This window comes from Bufo bufo, chromosome 5, assembly GCF_905171765.1.
Source record: "Bufo bufo chromosome 5, aBufBuf1.1, whole genome shotgun sequence".
NCBI classification, from domain to species: Eukaryota; Metazoa; Chordata; class Amphibia; order Anura; family Bufonidae; genus Bufo; species Bufo bufo.
Window position 1 is genome coordinate 283073655 of NC_053393.1, and position 12551 is coordinate 283086205.

The 12551-nt window shown below is 44.7% G+C and overlaps 1 protein-coding gene across 1 annotated transcript in view; it reads left to right on the forward strand.

The window, feature by feature from the left end:
* The first annotated feature begins 2380 nt into the window (after positions 1 to 2380).
* Positions 2381 to 12551, forward strand: part of RECK (reversion inducing cysteine rich protein with kazal motifs) — a 1014637-nt gene continuing 1004466 nt past the window's right edge. Inside the window, exon 1 of the mRNA XM_040433615.1 lies at positions 2381 to 2596. Within this exon, the coding sequence (XP_040289549.1) occupies positions 2497 to 2596 (100 nt within the window). The 5' untranslated portion in view covers positions 2381 to 2496. The remainder of the gene's footprint in view (positions 2597 to 12551) is intronic.

Genomic DNA, 12551 nt, shown 5'->3' on the forward strand with positions numbered 1-12551 from the left:
GCGGATCCCCAATACACCTGGCCGGCACCCCTGTAGAAATGCCTATTCTTGTCCGCATCCATTCCGTCCCCATAGAGAATGAATGGGTCCGCACCCATTCTGCACAATTGCGGAACGGATGCGGACCACAATTGCGGACGTGTAAATGGAGCCTCCCTGTTGCCTCCCTGTTGTTATCGCTCTGCTGAGTCCTCTTCTGGCCTGAAAAAGGAGGAGGCAGCAGCAGCAGCGTGGCAATATGGGGTAGTTGGCACCCACACTGGGCCCAACAAAGAAAGTCCTGACAGGCAGGGGCTTTGCTAGTTTAAAACATTCGGGGCCTGGGCCCCTGATGTTTTGTCCCAGGCCCTGAATGTCCTGCCTGCCAGCTAGATACAACTGTATTGCTGTCCTCAGGATGGCAATACAATTGAATCTAATGCACTGGAAAAGCTGAAGGACCTGTGATGACATCACAGGTCATGTGACCAGTAAAACAGGCAGTGGTTGAGAAGGACTTGCAATGATGTCACCATTATGTGACCAGTGCAGGAGAGGAGGGAAGTGAAGAGGAGAAGTCCTGGGGGAACAATCTGTGGTGATGTCTGCTACATGAGGAGAGGTAAGTGAAGGGAGAGGCAGAGCAATGCTGGGAGTTGTGGGTATTTAACTGGGACTGTATGTTAGGGCTGAAGGGAGGGATGTTATTTACATGGGACTGTATCTTGGAGGTGACTGGGGAAGGGGTCATGTTTATTACAGGGGACTGAATGTTGAGGGGGTGATGTTTACATGGGACTGAATGTTGAAGGAGGCTGGGGAGGAGGTGATGTTATTTACATGGGACTGTATATTGGAAGGGGCTGGAGAGATGGTGTGATGTTATTTACATGGGACTCTATGGTGGAGGGAGGGAAATAGTGTTATTTACATGGGACTATATATTGGAGGGGCTGAAGGGAGGGGAGTAATGTTATTTACATGGGACTGTATTTTGGGGAGGGCAAGAGAGATGGTGTGATGTTATTTACATGGGACTGTATGGTGGAGGTAGGAATTGTCTACAGGGGGCACTGCAGGGGGCGGTATAAATACTGGGGGCCCTGTAAGAGCATTTTAAGTCCAGGGGACACTGTAGACAATCTTATTACTACTGGGGGCTCTATAGGAGGGACTTATAGATCGCTTGTGGGGCAGCGGTTTTGCTAAAAAACAAACTTTTATAAATATGCTAATGAGCCTCTAGGTGCTATGTGGGCGTCATTAGCACCTAGAGGCTTCGTCTACCTTAATAAACAGCCGCCGCCCAGCGCGTCCCTCCAGCCCGCCCATGTCCTCCTCCGTGTGACGCAGCGGACGAATTCTCGCGCATGCGCCGTGCGCGGCTGTATTCGTCTGAGCTGGGAGCGGTCAGACATTCAATGCGCATGCGCCGAATACAGCCGCGCACGGCGCATGCGCGAGAATTCGTCCGCTGCGTCACACGGAGGAGGACATGGGCGGGCTGGAGGGACGCGCTGGGCGGCGGCTGTTTATGAAGGTAGACGGAGCCTCTAGGTGCTAATGACGCCCACATAGCACCTAGAGGCTCATTAGCATATTTATAAAAGTTTGTTTTTTAGCAAAACCGCTGCCCCACAAGCGATTATAGTAGGATGGTTGGCCAGAGCAGACACTAGCAGATCGCTAGTGTCTGACAGCTAATTATGTGATACAAAGTGATAGAAACCCTTTAACACATACATGTTTGTTACTATCTAACATTTGCTTTATTGGTCTCTATGGGGGAAATTTATCAAACTGGTGTGTAAGAAAACTGGTTTAGTCGCCCATAGCAACCAATGAGATTTCACCTTTCATTTTCCAGAGCCTGTTTTCCTTTACACCAGTTTTGATGAATCTCCCCCAATATCTACAAAAGTGATGCTATACTTTTTTTTTTTAAAGCAGTTGCCTATGGTACAGTACCTCATACTCAGTTTGTTCTCTTTGTAAATACTCACTATATGCCTACGAACCTGTCTAATATCTACTGTATCTATTTAGTATCCTAGCTAATCCATTTACCATCTTTGCATTATTAACACCCAGGATTGTTTTTTACTATTACTTTTGTTTTTGTTTTTTTTTTTGCATTTTATTAATATCATTAAAAGTTATATTTTCAATATATATTGGCAAAAAAATGAAACCCTCAAACTTAAAATATGCAAAGAAAAGTGATGTATGCAAAGAGATTGGGAGCTAGTGACATTGAATAAATTCCAGAACTCTTAGAAATGATAATAGTTTAAGGAGAAGAAAGGGTGGGAGTAGCGAAGTATATATGGTGGGGGGAAGTGTAGACATAAATAAATCCTGGCTGAAAGGAGGAGTGAAGGGAAGTGGAAGAGGAGGAGGAGGAGAAGGAAAAGGAAAAGCAAGAGCAAGCAAGCAAGCAAGCTAGATGGGACCATAGCTCCACAGAACAGGAGGAGGGGGAGCAGCAGCAGCAGCAGCAGCAGCGGTACTGTTGTGATGGTCTCCGCTTCTGTGTGGGTCATGTCGGCAGCTGCCACTTTAGGATTGCCCTGTGTTGCTTTACTCCTTGTCGCCGTGCTGCCCCCTGAGGCCGCGGGTAAGTGATACGATTTGTTATAGCGTTGTTGTGTCATTGTCACTCGTTCATCGTGTTATGGGTGTTAGCTGACGGGCAGATCGGACATAGTAAATGTATACCTGACTAGCTTTGGGAAGTGGGTGGCAAAGGCCGTTAGCAGCTGCAGGGCGATGCTTCATCAATATGAAAGATTTGTAGAAAGGGATCACTGATGGGACGATTATGGAATCTACAGAGGCTCACTGAAAGTGCGGTTATGGTGCGTCAGCGAAGTGGTGGCTGGTAAGATCCTAACACTGGCACTCTGCACCCGGTCTGGATGCATACAGAATAGTTGATGGAATAATAAGAGTGTTTAATGCATAAGCTTTAGGTCATACAGGAAGAGCTCATTGTACAGCACAGATGGCTGTAGCTGGGAGTTCTAGAGCTGCATAGTTTAGGAAGTCATGCTGCACCCTCCCCCAAAAGCAATGATCAGTTAGTTCTGTGTGATAATTATAAGGGACTGTACCAGATGCTGTGGAGGAACAGTCTGCTGTGGTATGTGTGTGTATAATATATATATATTTGGCCACGTAATTAAAAGTACATGAGCTTTTATGACGCCCCATTCTACACAACATAGGCTTTAATATGGGGTTGGTCCCCTCTTTGCAGCCAAAACAGCTTCCACAGAAAGCTTTCTACAAGATTTTAGCGTGTGTCTGAGAACTTTTGCCCATTCATCCAGAAGAGAATTTCTGAGGTCAGGCCTTTGTGTGGCCAGTCAAGTTCTTCCATACCAAACTTACCCATCCATGCCTTTATGGACCTTGCTTTGAGACACTATCATGCTAACAGAAAACAGCCTTTCCCAACCTGTTCCCACAAAGATAAAAGCATACAATTGCACAAAATGTCTTCATAACTTGAAACATTAAAGGGTCACTGAGTTTTCATAAAACTCGTAGACCTATCAAAGGTTGTGGTCGCTGGGGGTTTGAGTGTTGAAACCTCCACTGATCACTAGAACAAGGAGAGAGAAGCATTCACATATCCCACTCTGTCTCCTCACTGCAGGAAACCTTGCAATTGCTGACAAGAATAGGCATTTCTATGGGGGTGCCGGCCGGATGTATTGAGGATCCGCAGTTTACGGATCCGCAATGCACTACGGACGTGTGAATGGACCCTAATTAGCATCTTATTCTCTTTTTTGCTGAGCGACATGTTCATTCACTCATGATCACTGAGTTGGGGGGGGGGGGGGGGGGATTATATATTTTATATCTAGACCGATGACCCAAGTATATCTCTAGCCATCTTATTGGCATATACATCCCATAATATTACTTGTTATCTAATTGTTAGTTCTTTTGGTTATATCAATTTATTGCTGGTGACTAACATCCACTGCTTAAATAACTAGTGAACTGTTATATCCAAAGGGCGGAATCTTCCCCGTCTATTCTATTCTTTTCCCCTGGTGAGCTGTTATCTTCGATACAGCTAAACGTGTTGGAAAGTGAAATCAATATAACTAATCAGTACTGATCTACATAGATCTTTTTGTATATTCTACATAGAACCAATCAAGTAAATATTCTCATGAACTGACTTCAGATATTTATTTTTAAGGTACCAATTGACCGTGACTAATGGACTGACTTTGCGGTGGTGGTCGTCTATCTTTGTGCCAGGGACATTCCAGGGTTACTAGGAGCCTCCTGACAAGGGATGGCCCCTATCGGGGCGTCCATTACGTTTTTAGTCACGTCCTACAGATTAGGGACTAATAGGGGTAAGATTTTTCATCTTCCTCTGTGCCTATAAATCCTAATATCTTTTTAAGGCACCTATTGGGATTTTTAATCCTTCTATTAAATATTAAGTTCCCCTGAAATAAGCATGGGAGCATTTCATGCTCTGATGCTCTCCCTTGCCTTGTGCTGTATCGCGCAGGGCAAGGGCTTTTTTGTTTATATTTTTAAACTGCTACGTGGAGGCTTCCGCCTAGCAGTGTTCCCGATGCCGTCACTTGCACTGATGGGCGGGCTTTAGCTAAACCTTGCCCATTAGTGGCAGTGACGTCAGCGAGCTCACTGCTAGGCAGGGGCCTCCCCCTAGCTTTCCCCATGGAGAGCCCAGTACATCACCGGTTCTGCAAAAAATTCATTTGACCTGTGCCATTGAGTGCATAGCAAAGGAGAGCATTGGAACATGAAATGGGGATCAGTTCAGTTCTGAACCCAGACAGAGTATTGGTGACTTTTATGCACTAAGCATCTCAACACTCAGCGAATCTGCTCTATAACTTTACATGACTGCTACTAGTACAGGCTCTGGCTTATAACTGCAGTGGAACGCATTCCTACCCAGGAAGCATGCTCTTTCAGGTTTTCAACCTCTCAGATGCCTGTGGTGACGTTTAAACACTGCATCTCAGATCACCATTACTGCCTGTTGAGGACATTAGGTCTGGGTGTCTGTTTTGTAAAACAGATGGCACCCGGTTACTATGGCACAACACCCAACGTAATGTAATAGTATAAGAAATGTGGTGAAGTTGTTAAAGGTATTCTGTCACCTGGATTTTAGTAGGGATATATCAGGATACACTTAAGGCGCAAAATACACCGGCCAGGACACTCGCATGAAGAGTATGAATCTTCTTCTTTATTGAGTTTATTTTTTTAAATGTCAATAAAATAACAAAACAACGCGTTTCGGGGTACTAAAGCCCCGTTCATCAGGTTAAAAAGACTCAATGCTTTTTGTTGCACTCATTGCACATATTTATAGTCAAACACAAATGAGCATCATGGGGCTGTCCAGGGGAGGAGCGTTTCCACCAGTGCTCCCAACTTTAAATAAACTTTATTTTAATAACAAAATAGTGATCAGACCAGAGTCTATAGTTTGGACCCCTGTAGAGATGCTTCCTTTGTACATTATAGTTAAAAACGAGCATCTCTAATGTCCCTAATCTAATGCAGTTATCACCCTCTATGTAGGTGAAAAACACACACAGAGTGGATCATGTGACCGCTGGGCTGCGGTCACAAGATCCATAGCGACCAGACACGCTGCTGGTATATTGTGATCCAGCTCGTGTCTAGGTGCGTCTCATGTGATCGCATATACAGCGGTCACATGGTGCGCATCCCCGGGGTTGGAAACGCCGATCAGCGCTCCATCTGTGGCTCGCCTCGGCTGACTTAGGCTACTTTCACACTTGCGTTCGGGGTTCCGCATGTGAGTTCCGTTTGAAGGCTCTCACAAGCGGCCCCGAACGGATCCGTACAGCCCCAATGCATTCTGAGTGGATAAGGATCCGCTCAGAATGCATCAGTATGGCTCAGTTTCGCCTCCGTTCCGCTCAGCAGGCGGAGCCAAACGGATCCTTCCAGACTTACAATGTAAGTCAATGGGGACGGATCTGTTTGACGTTGACACAATATGGTGCAATTTCAAACGGATCCGTCCCCCATTGACTTTCAATGCAAAGTCAGGACGGATCCGTCTGACTAACAATTAGACTTAGATTTTTTTCTGAAATATAATGCATAGTTCTGAACGGATACCATTGTTTGCATTATAGGAGCGGATCCGTCTGTGCAGATACCAGACGGATCCGCTCCGAACACAAGTGTGAAAGTAGCCTTATGGAGTTTCCAACCCCGGGGGTGCGCACCCTGTGACCGCTGTATATGCGATCACATGAGACGCCCCTAGACACGAGCTGGATCGCAATCTCACAGCAGCGTGTCTGGTCTCTATGGCAATGAATCATGTGACCGTCCGCAGCCCAGCAGTCACATGATCCACTCTGTGTGTGTTTTTTTCACCTACATAGAGGGTGATAACTGCATTAGATAGGAACATTAGAGATGCTCGTTTTTAACTATAATGGACAAAGGAAGCATCTCTACAGGGGTCCAAACTATGGACTCTGGTCTGATCACTATTTTGTTATTAAAATAAAGTTTATGCAAAGTTGGGAGCACAGTTGGAAACGCTGCTCCCCCTGGGCAGCCCCATAATGCTCATTTGTGTTTGACTATAAATATGTGCAATGAGTGCAACAGAAAGCATTGAGTCTTTTTAACCTGATGAAGGGGGCTTTAGTACCCCGAAACGTGTTGTTTTATTGACATAAAAAGAAAAAACTCCAATAAAGAAGAAGATTCTTACTCTTCATGCGAGTGTCCTGGCCGGTGTATTTTGCGCCTTAAGAGTATCCTGATATATTCCTACTATATTGTCCTTGGAGAAGATTGGGCACCCTCTCCAGAACCTTTGAATACCACGGCAGCATTAACCAACAAGTGGACGCACAAATTTACTAAACCCACAGTAGAGTTGTGGCTATTGATAGCACAACTCTGTAAGGTAAGCCTCCATTTTTAAGTTCTATCAACCAGTCATATCTAACTGGAACATACTACCCTATGGTGTGCTTTCTTTATACTTTTCTAGCCATGGTACGCCTATACACATAAACCTGGATTTTAGTGACAGAGCTTTTAACATCATCACATCAGTCTGCTCGTTTTGTATTAAAATATACTAGTATTACTACCCTAAGTGTTGTAATTTGTCTAGAAAATCGCTTTTATCAATATGGTAATTACCTGAGTAAGGAGCCCAAGGGGCTGTCCCTCCGGCTGTTGGAGCCCAGATGCTCCCCTTCTCCTGGAGCCCAGCACCGCCCCACTGCTAATTTATTCACTCTCATTGCCGGCTGGTGCATGTGCAGTGCGTCCTGTGAGGCCGATTCCAGGCGCTGACGTGTATCCACTGAATGCGTTTGCTGAGCCATAATCTCGCGCATGCGCCGTGGATACACATGTCAGCATGCTCCTGATAAGGCAGTGGATGTTCTCCTGAGGGATCTCCTATCATACCTGGATTAAAGCATCAGTAAACTCCTGAACAGTCTGTGGTGCAACGTGGCGTTGGTGGATGTGCTCGATTGGACTCAGATCTGGGGAACGGGCAGGCCAGTCCATAGCATCAATGCCTTCATTATGCATTAACTGCTGATACTTCAGCCACATGAGGCTTAGTTAGGTCATGCATCAGAAGGAACCCAGGGCCCACTGCACCTGCATATGGTCTCACAATGGGTCTGAGGCTCTCATCCCGGTACCTAATGTCAGTCAGGGTACCTCTGGCTAGCATATGGAGGGCTGTGTTGCCATCCAAAGAAACGCCTCCCCACACCATTACTGACCCACTGCCAAACCAGTTATGCTGGAGGATGTTGCAGGCAACAGAATGTTCTCCACGGCATCTCCAGACTGTGAAGAGCACAGGGCACCAATGTCGAATCTGGCAAATGCCAATCACCCTACACGGTGTGGGGTTGTAAGCACAACACTGACTTGTGGACGTCGGGCCCTCACACCACCCTCATGGAGTCTGACAGTTTGAGCAGACATATGGATATTAGTGGCTTGCTGGAGGTCATTTTGCAGGGCTCTGGCACTTCTCCTACTGTTCCTCCTTGTACAAAGAAGGAGCTCCATGCTTTGGACACAGAGCTGAAAGACACAACTAACCTTCTTGCCACAGCTCCCATTGATGTGCCATCTAGGATGAGTTGCACTACCTGAGCGACTTCTGTGGGTTGTAGACACTGCCTCATACCACCTCTAGGGAAGAGAGCAATGACAAAATGCAAAAGTGACCAAAACAGACAAAAATGATGAGAACAGAGAAATGGTCTGTGGTCACCACCTGCAGAACCACCCCTTTATAGGTGTTGCACAACAGCAGGAGAAATTGATTAACAATCAGTGTTGCTTCATAACTGGACAGGTTGATTTCAAAGAAGTGTAATTGACTTGGAGTTAAATTATGTTGTTTAAGTGTGTGTGTGTGTGTGTATGTATGTATATATGTGTGTGTGTGTGTGTGTGTATATATATATATATATATATATATATATATATTACAGTTGTAAGAAAAAGTATGTGAACCCTTTGGAATGATATGGATTTCTGCACAAATTGGTCATAAAATGTGATCTGATCTTCATCTAAGTCACAACAATAGACAATCACAGTCTACTTAAACTAATAACACACAAAGAATTAAATGTTACCATGTTTTTATTGAACACACCATTTAAACATTTGCTAATGTCAGCAGTACATAACAGTATGCTTTATAACTCCCTGCCTGCCGCCGTTCTCTTAAAATAAAGACGTTTAAAATATGCTAATGAGCCTCTAGGTGCTATTAGGGCATTGCTTCAGCACCTAGAGGCTCGGTCTACGCACCCTTTGGCACGCCCAGGTCCAGTTGATTGACTTTCGAGTTCTCATCGTCCCGTGAAGGACGCGCTCCTGCTGACGGCTTCCTCACTGCGCCAGCGCTGAAAGAAGGAAACCAGCAGCAGGAGCGCGTCTTCACTCACTGCGCCGAATACTAAACTGGACGGCGCAGACGCGGGATTTACGGGACACTGAGGAGAACTCGAAAGTCAATCAACTGAACCTGGGGGTGCCAAAGGGTGCGTAGTCCGAGCCTCTAGGTGCTGAAGCAACGCCCTAATAGCAAAGTCTTTATTTTAAGAGAACGGCGGCAGGCAGGGAGTTATAAAGCATACTGTTATGTACTGCTGACATTAGCACATCGCTGATGTCAGTCAGCTACATAACGTTATTTCTCATGACAGAAACCCTTTAAATAAGATATATTGTGGGTAGGGATGAGCAAACTTCTGTTTTCAAGTTAAGCGTATAAGGTTCAGGTTATCTAAGAATTCCGTTATCGATTCCGCTACCATGGACCATAACCACGGAATCCATAACGGAATTCTTAGAAAATCCGAACCTTGTAGGCTGAACTTGAAAACAGACATTACCTCAACACTTATTGTGGGTCTCACTTAGTTATGAACAAGAAACTGTTTGTTTTAAAATGCATAGACAGGGGGCCATGTACCTGCTTTTAATGTGATATGAAATAAACCCTTTGGATTTTACTGCTGAAATCTTCATGCCTGAATATTGTTTGCTGTGGCCGACAGTTTCTTCAACATGAGGAGCAATGAACATGCCACATACATATGTTGAGATAATGTGGTGAGCATACTGTTAAACTATCGTCAAGATAATCAATAATGGTTATCAATATATATTGCAAGACAACCCCTTAATGCATAATGGCTTACATTTATGGCATTATGCACCTACAATTGTATGAAGCTGGCTGTTGCAGTGACTGCTTCATAAGCGGCGAGTGTTGGTCTGTATAATACAACAGGCACCCAGCCGCAATGATGAGGAAAAGTGATGATGCTGAACCCCATCATTTAACCGCTCAAATACCACGTTCAACACCAATCGCGGTATCTGTGAGATAAGGCAGAGGGATGTGGCTCCCTCTGCATTCTGATTGGAGTCCCTGCAGTGAAATCATGGGGCTCCGATTAGTTACCATGACACCCTGGGGCCTGCTGAGGCTTCCCAGGGCTGTCATAGTAACCTCCCTGCTGAACTGTGCACGAGGCTCAGCAGGGAACACATCTAAATCCCATTCACCCGAACAGATCTCTATTAGGTTGAATAGGACAAGGAATTAAAAGATCCCGTGTACTAGAACTTAAGAGTTACTATAGCTATAGTTACTAACTAAAAAGTTTAAAATACAACCAAACACTAAAATATTAAAAGTTTAAATCGCCCCCTTTTCCAATTTTACATATAAAAATATATAAATAATAAAAAGATAGGTATCGCCACGTCCTAAAATGTCTGAACTTTTTTTTTCTCCCCCCCCCCCCCCCAAATTTTTTTTTTTGAATAACAGTGATGAAAAAGTCGTACACACCATATTGATGGGACGAATTAAAAATTACAGCTCGTTCCATAAAAAAATCAAGCCTTCATGCAGTTCTGTAGACCTAATAAAAAAAAAAGTTATGGCTGTCGAAAAACGGTGATGGAATTATTATTAAATTTTTTTTCAAAGGTTTAAATTTTTTTTGAAAGGTAAAAACTATACAAGTTTGCAGTAATAATATTGAGCTGCAGAATAAGGGCATCATGTCATTTTTGGCACACAGTGAATGCTGTGATGTCAGAACCTCAAAACTTTTTTGTGAATAGAAAAAAAAAAAAAAAAAAAAATAGACCTCTTCTTTAGAAATCTATTACAGAATACAAGTGGCAATCTAATGATTTATTTTTAATAATGGTTTTTAAAAATATAAAAAATCAAATCACCCCCCCCCCCCCCCAAAATAATAATAGCATTAACTAGGGACTTCCGGAGGAGTCGCGCTTAGCGGAGCTTCGCCACTCTCCCCGACACCATTACCCTCCGTTCTTCGCCCACGGGCTCTGATAGTAACATAGTAACATAGTACATAAGGCCGAAAAAAGACATTTGTCCATCCAGTTTGGCCTGTCATCCTGCAAGTTGATCCAGAGGAAGGCAAAAAATAAATCTGTGAGGTAGAAGCCAATTTTACTCACTTTAGGGGAATAAAAAATTCCTTCCCGACTCCAATCAGGCAATCAGAATATCTCCCTGGATCAACGACCCCTTTCTAGTAGCTATATCCTGTAATATTATTACACTCCAGAAATACATCCAGGCCCCTCTTGAATTCCTTTATTGTACTCACCATCACCACCTCCTCAGGCAGAGAGTTCCATAGTCTCACTGCTCACTGATAAATAATCCTTTTCTATGTTTGTGTACAAACCTTCTTTCCTCCAGATGCAGAGGATGTCCCCTCGTCACAGTCACAGTCCTGGGGATAAATAGATGATGGGATAGATCTCTGTACTGACACCTGATATATTTATACATAGTAATTAGATCTCCCCTCAGTTGACTTTTTTCTAACGTGAATAACCCTAATTTTGATAATCTTTCAGGGTACTGTAGTTGCCCCATTCCAGTTATTACTTTAGTTGCCCTCCTCTGGACCCTCTCCAGCTCTGCTATGTCTGCCTTGTTCACTGGAGCCCAGAACTGTACACAGTACTCCATGTGTGGTCTGACTAATGATTTGTAAAGTAGTAGGAATATGTTCTCATCACGGGCATCTATGCCCCTTTTGATGCAACCCATTATCTTATTGGCCTTGGCAGCAGCTGCCTGACACTGTTTTTTGCAGCTTAGTTTGCTGTTTATTAAAATTCCTAGATCCTTTTCCATGTCAGTGTTACCGAGTGTTTTACCATTTAGTATGTACGGGTGACTTGCATTATTACTTCCCATGTGCATAACTTTACATTTGTCAGTGTTAAACCTCATCTGGTACTTATCTGCCAAAGCCTCCAATCTATCCAGATCCCTCTGTAGTAGTATACGGGTGATAGCCACACAAAGTGTGGTAAGCACTAATACAATGCTAACCCTGCATGGAGAGGTACCTGCTTCGTAGCGGGAAGAAGCCAGAGGACGGTGACGAGCCGCGGCCTGAACGGGTGAATAAAGCAGTCAAGAAGGCGGCCGAACATGAGGTCACGCCGCAAAACGCTGCCTCAAACCAGCCTTTGACCTCCTCACAGGAGGATATGTTTAGCCCTACTCCGCTTTCAGCTGCGGATCTCAAGCGTTTGGCGATAGAAGTTGCCGCGCATTTGGCGCCTGACCTCGAGACCACACTGACCTCGAGAATCCCTTACAGAGCTGCAAGCAGCTTACAACCAACAAGGGTACCGCATAGAGGAGCTTGAGCAGCGGACGTCTTGTGTGGAAGAAGATCTAAACGGCACGCAATCGCGTGTGACAAAACTGCTGCAGGCGGTGAATGAGCTGAGGGATAAAGTGGATGACCTTGAAAACCGCTCCCGTCGCAGTAACCTCAGGTTAGTGGGTCTCCCGGAGGAGATACCGGGCTCTGAACTTAAGCATATATGTGAATCGGACCTCCCCAGAGCGTTGGGACTGTCTGTTCCTCACAAAGTAGAAAGAGCGCATAGATAGGGATCACTACAGAACCCTCCAGGGGGATTCAAGGAGT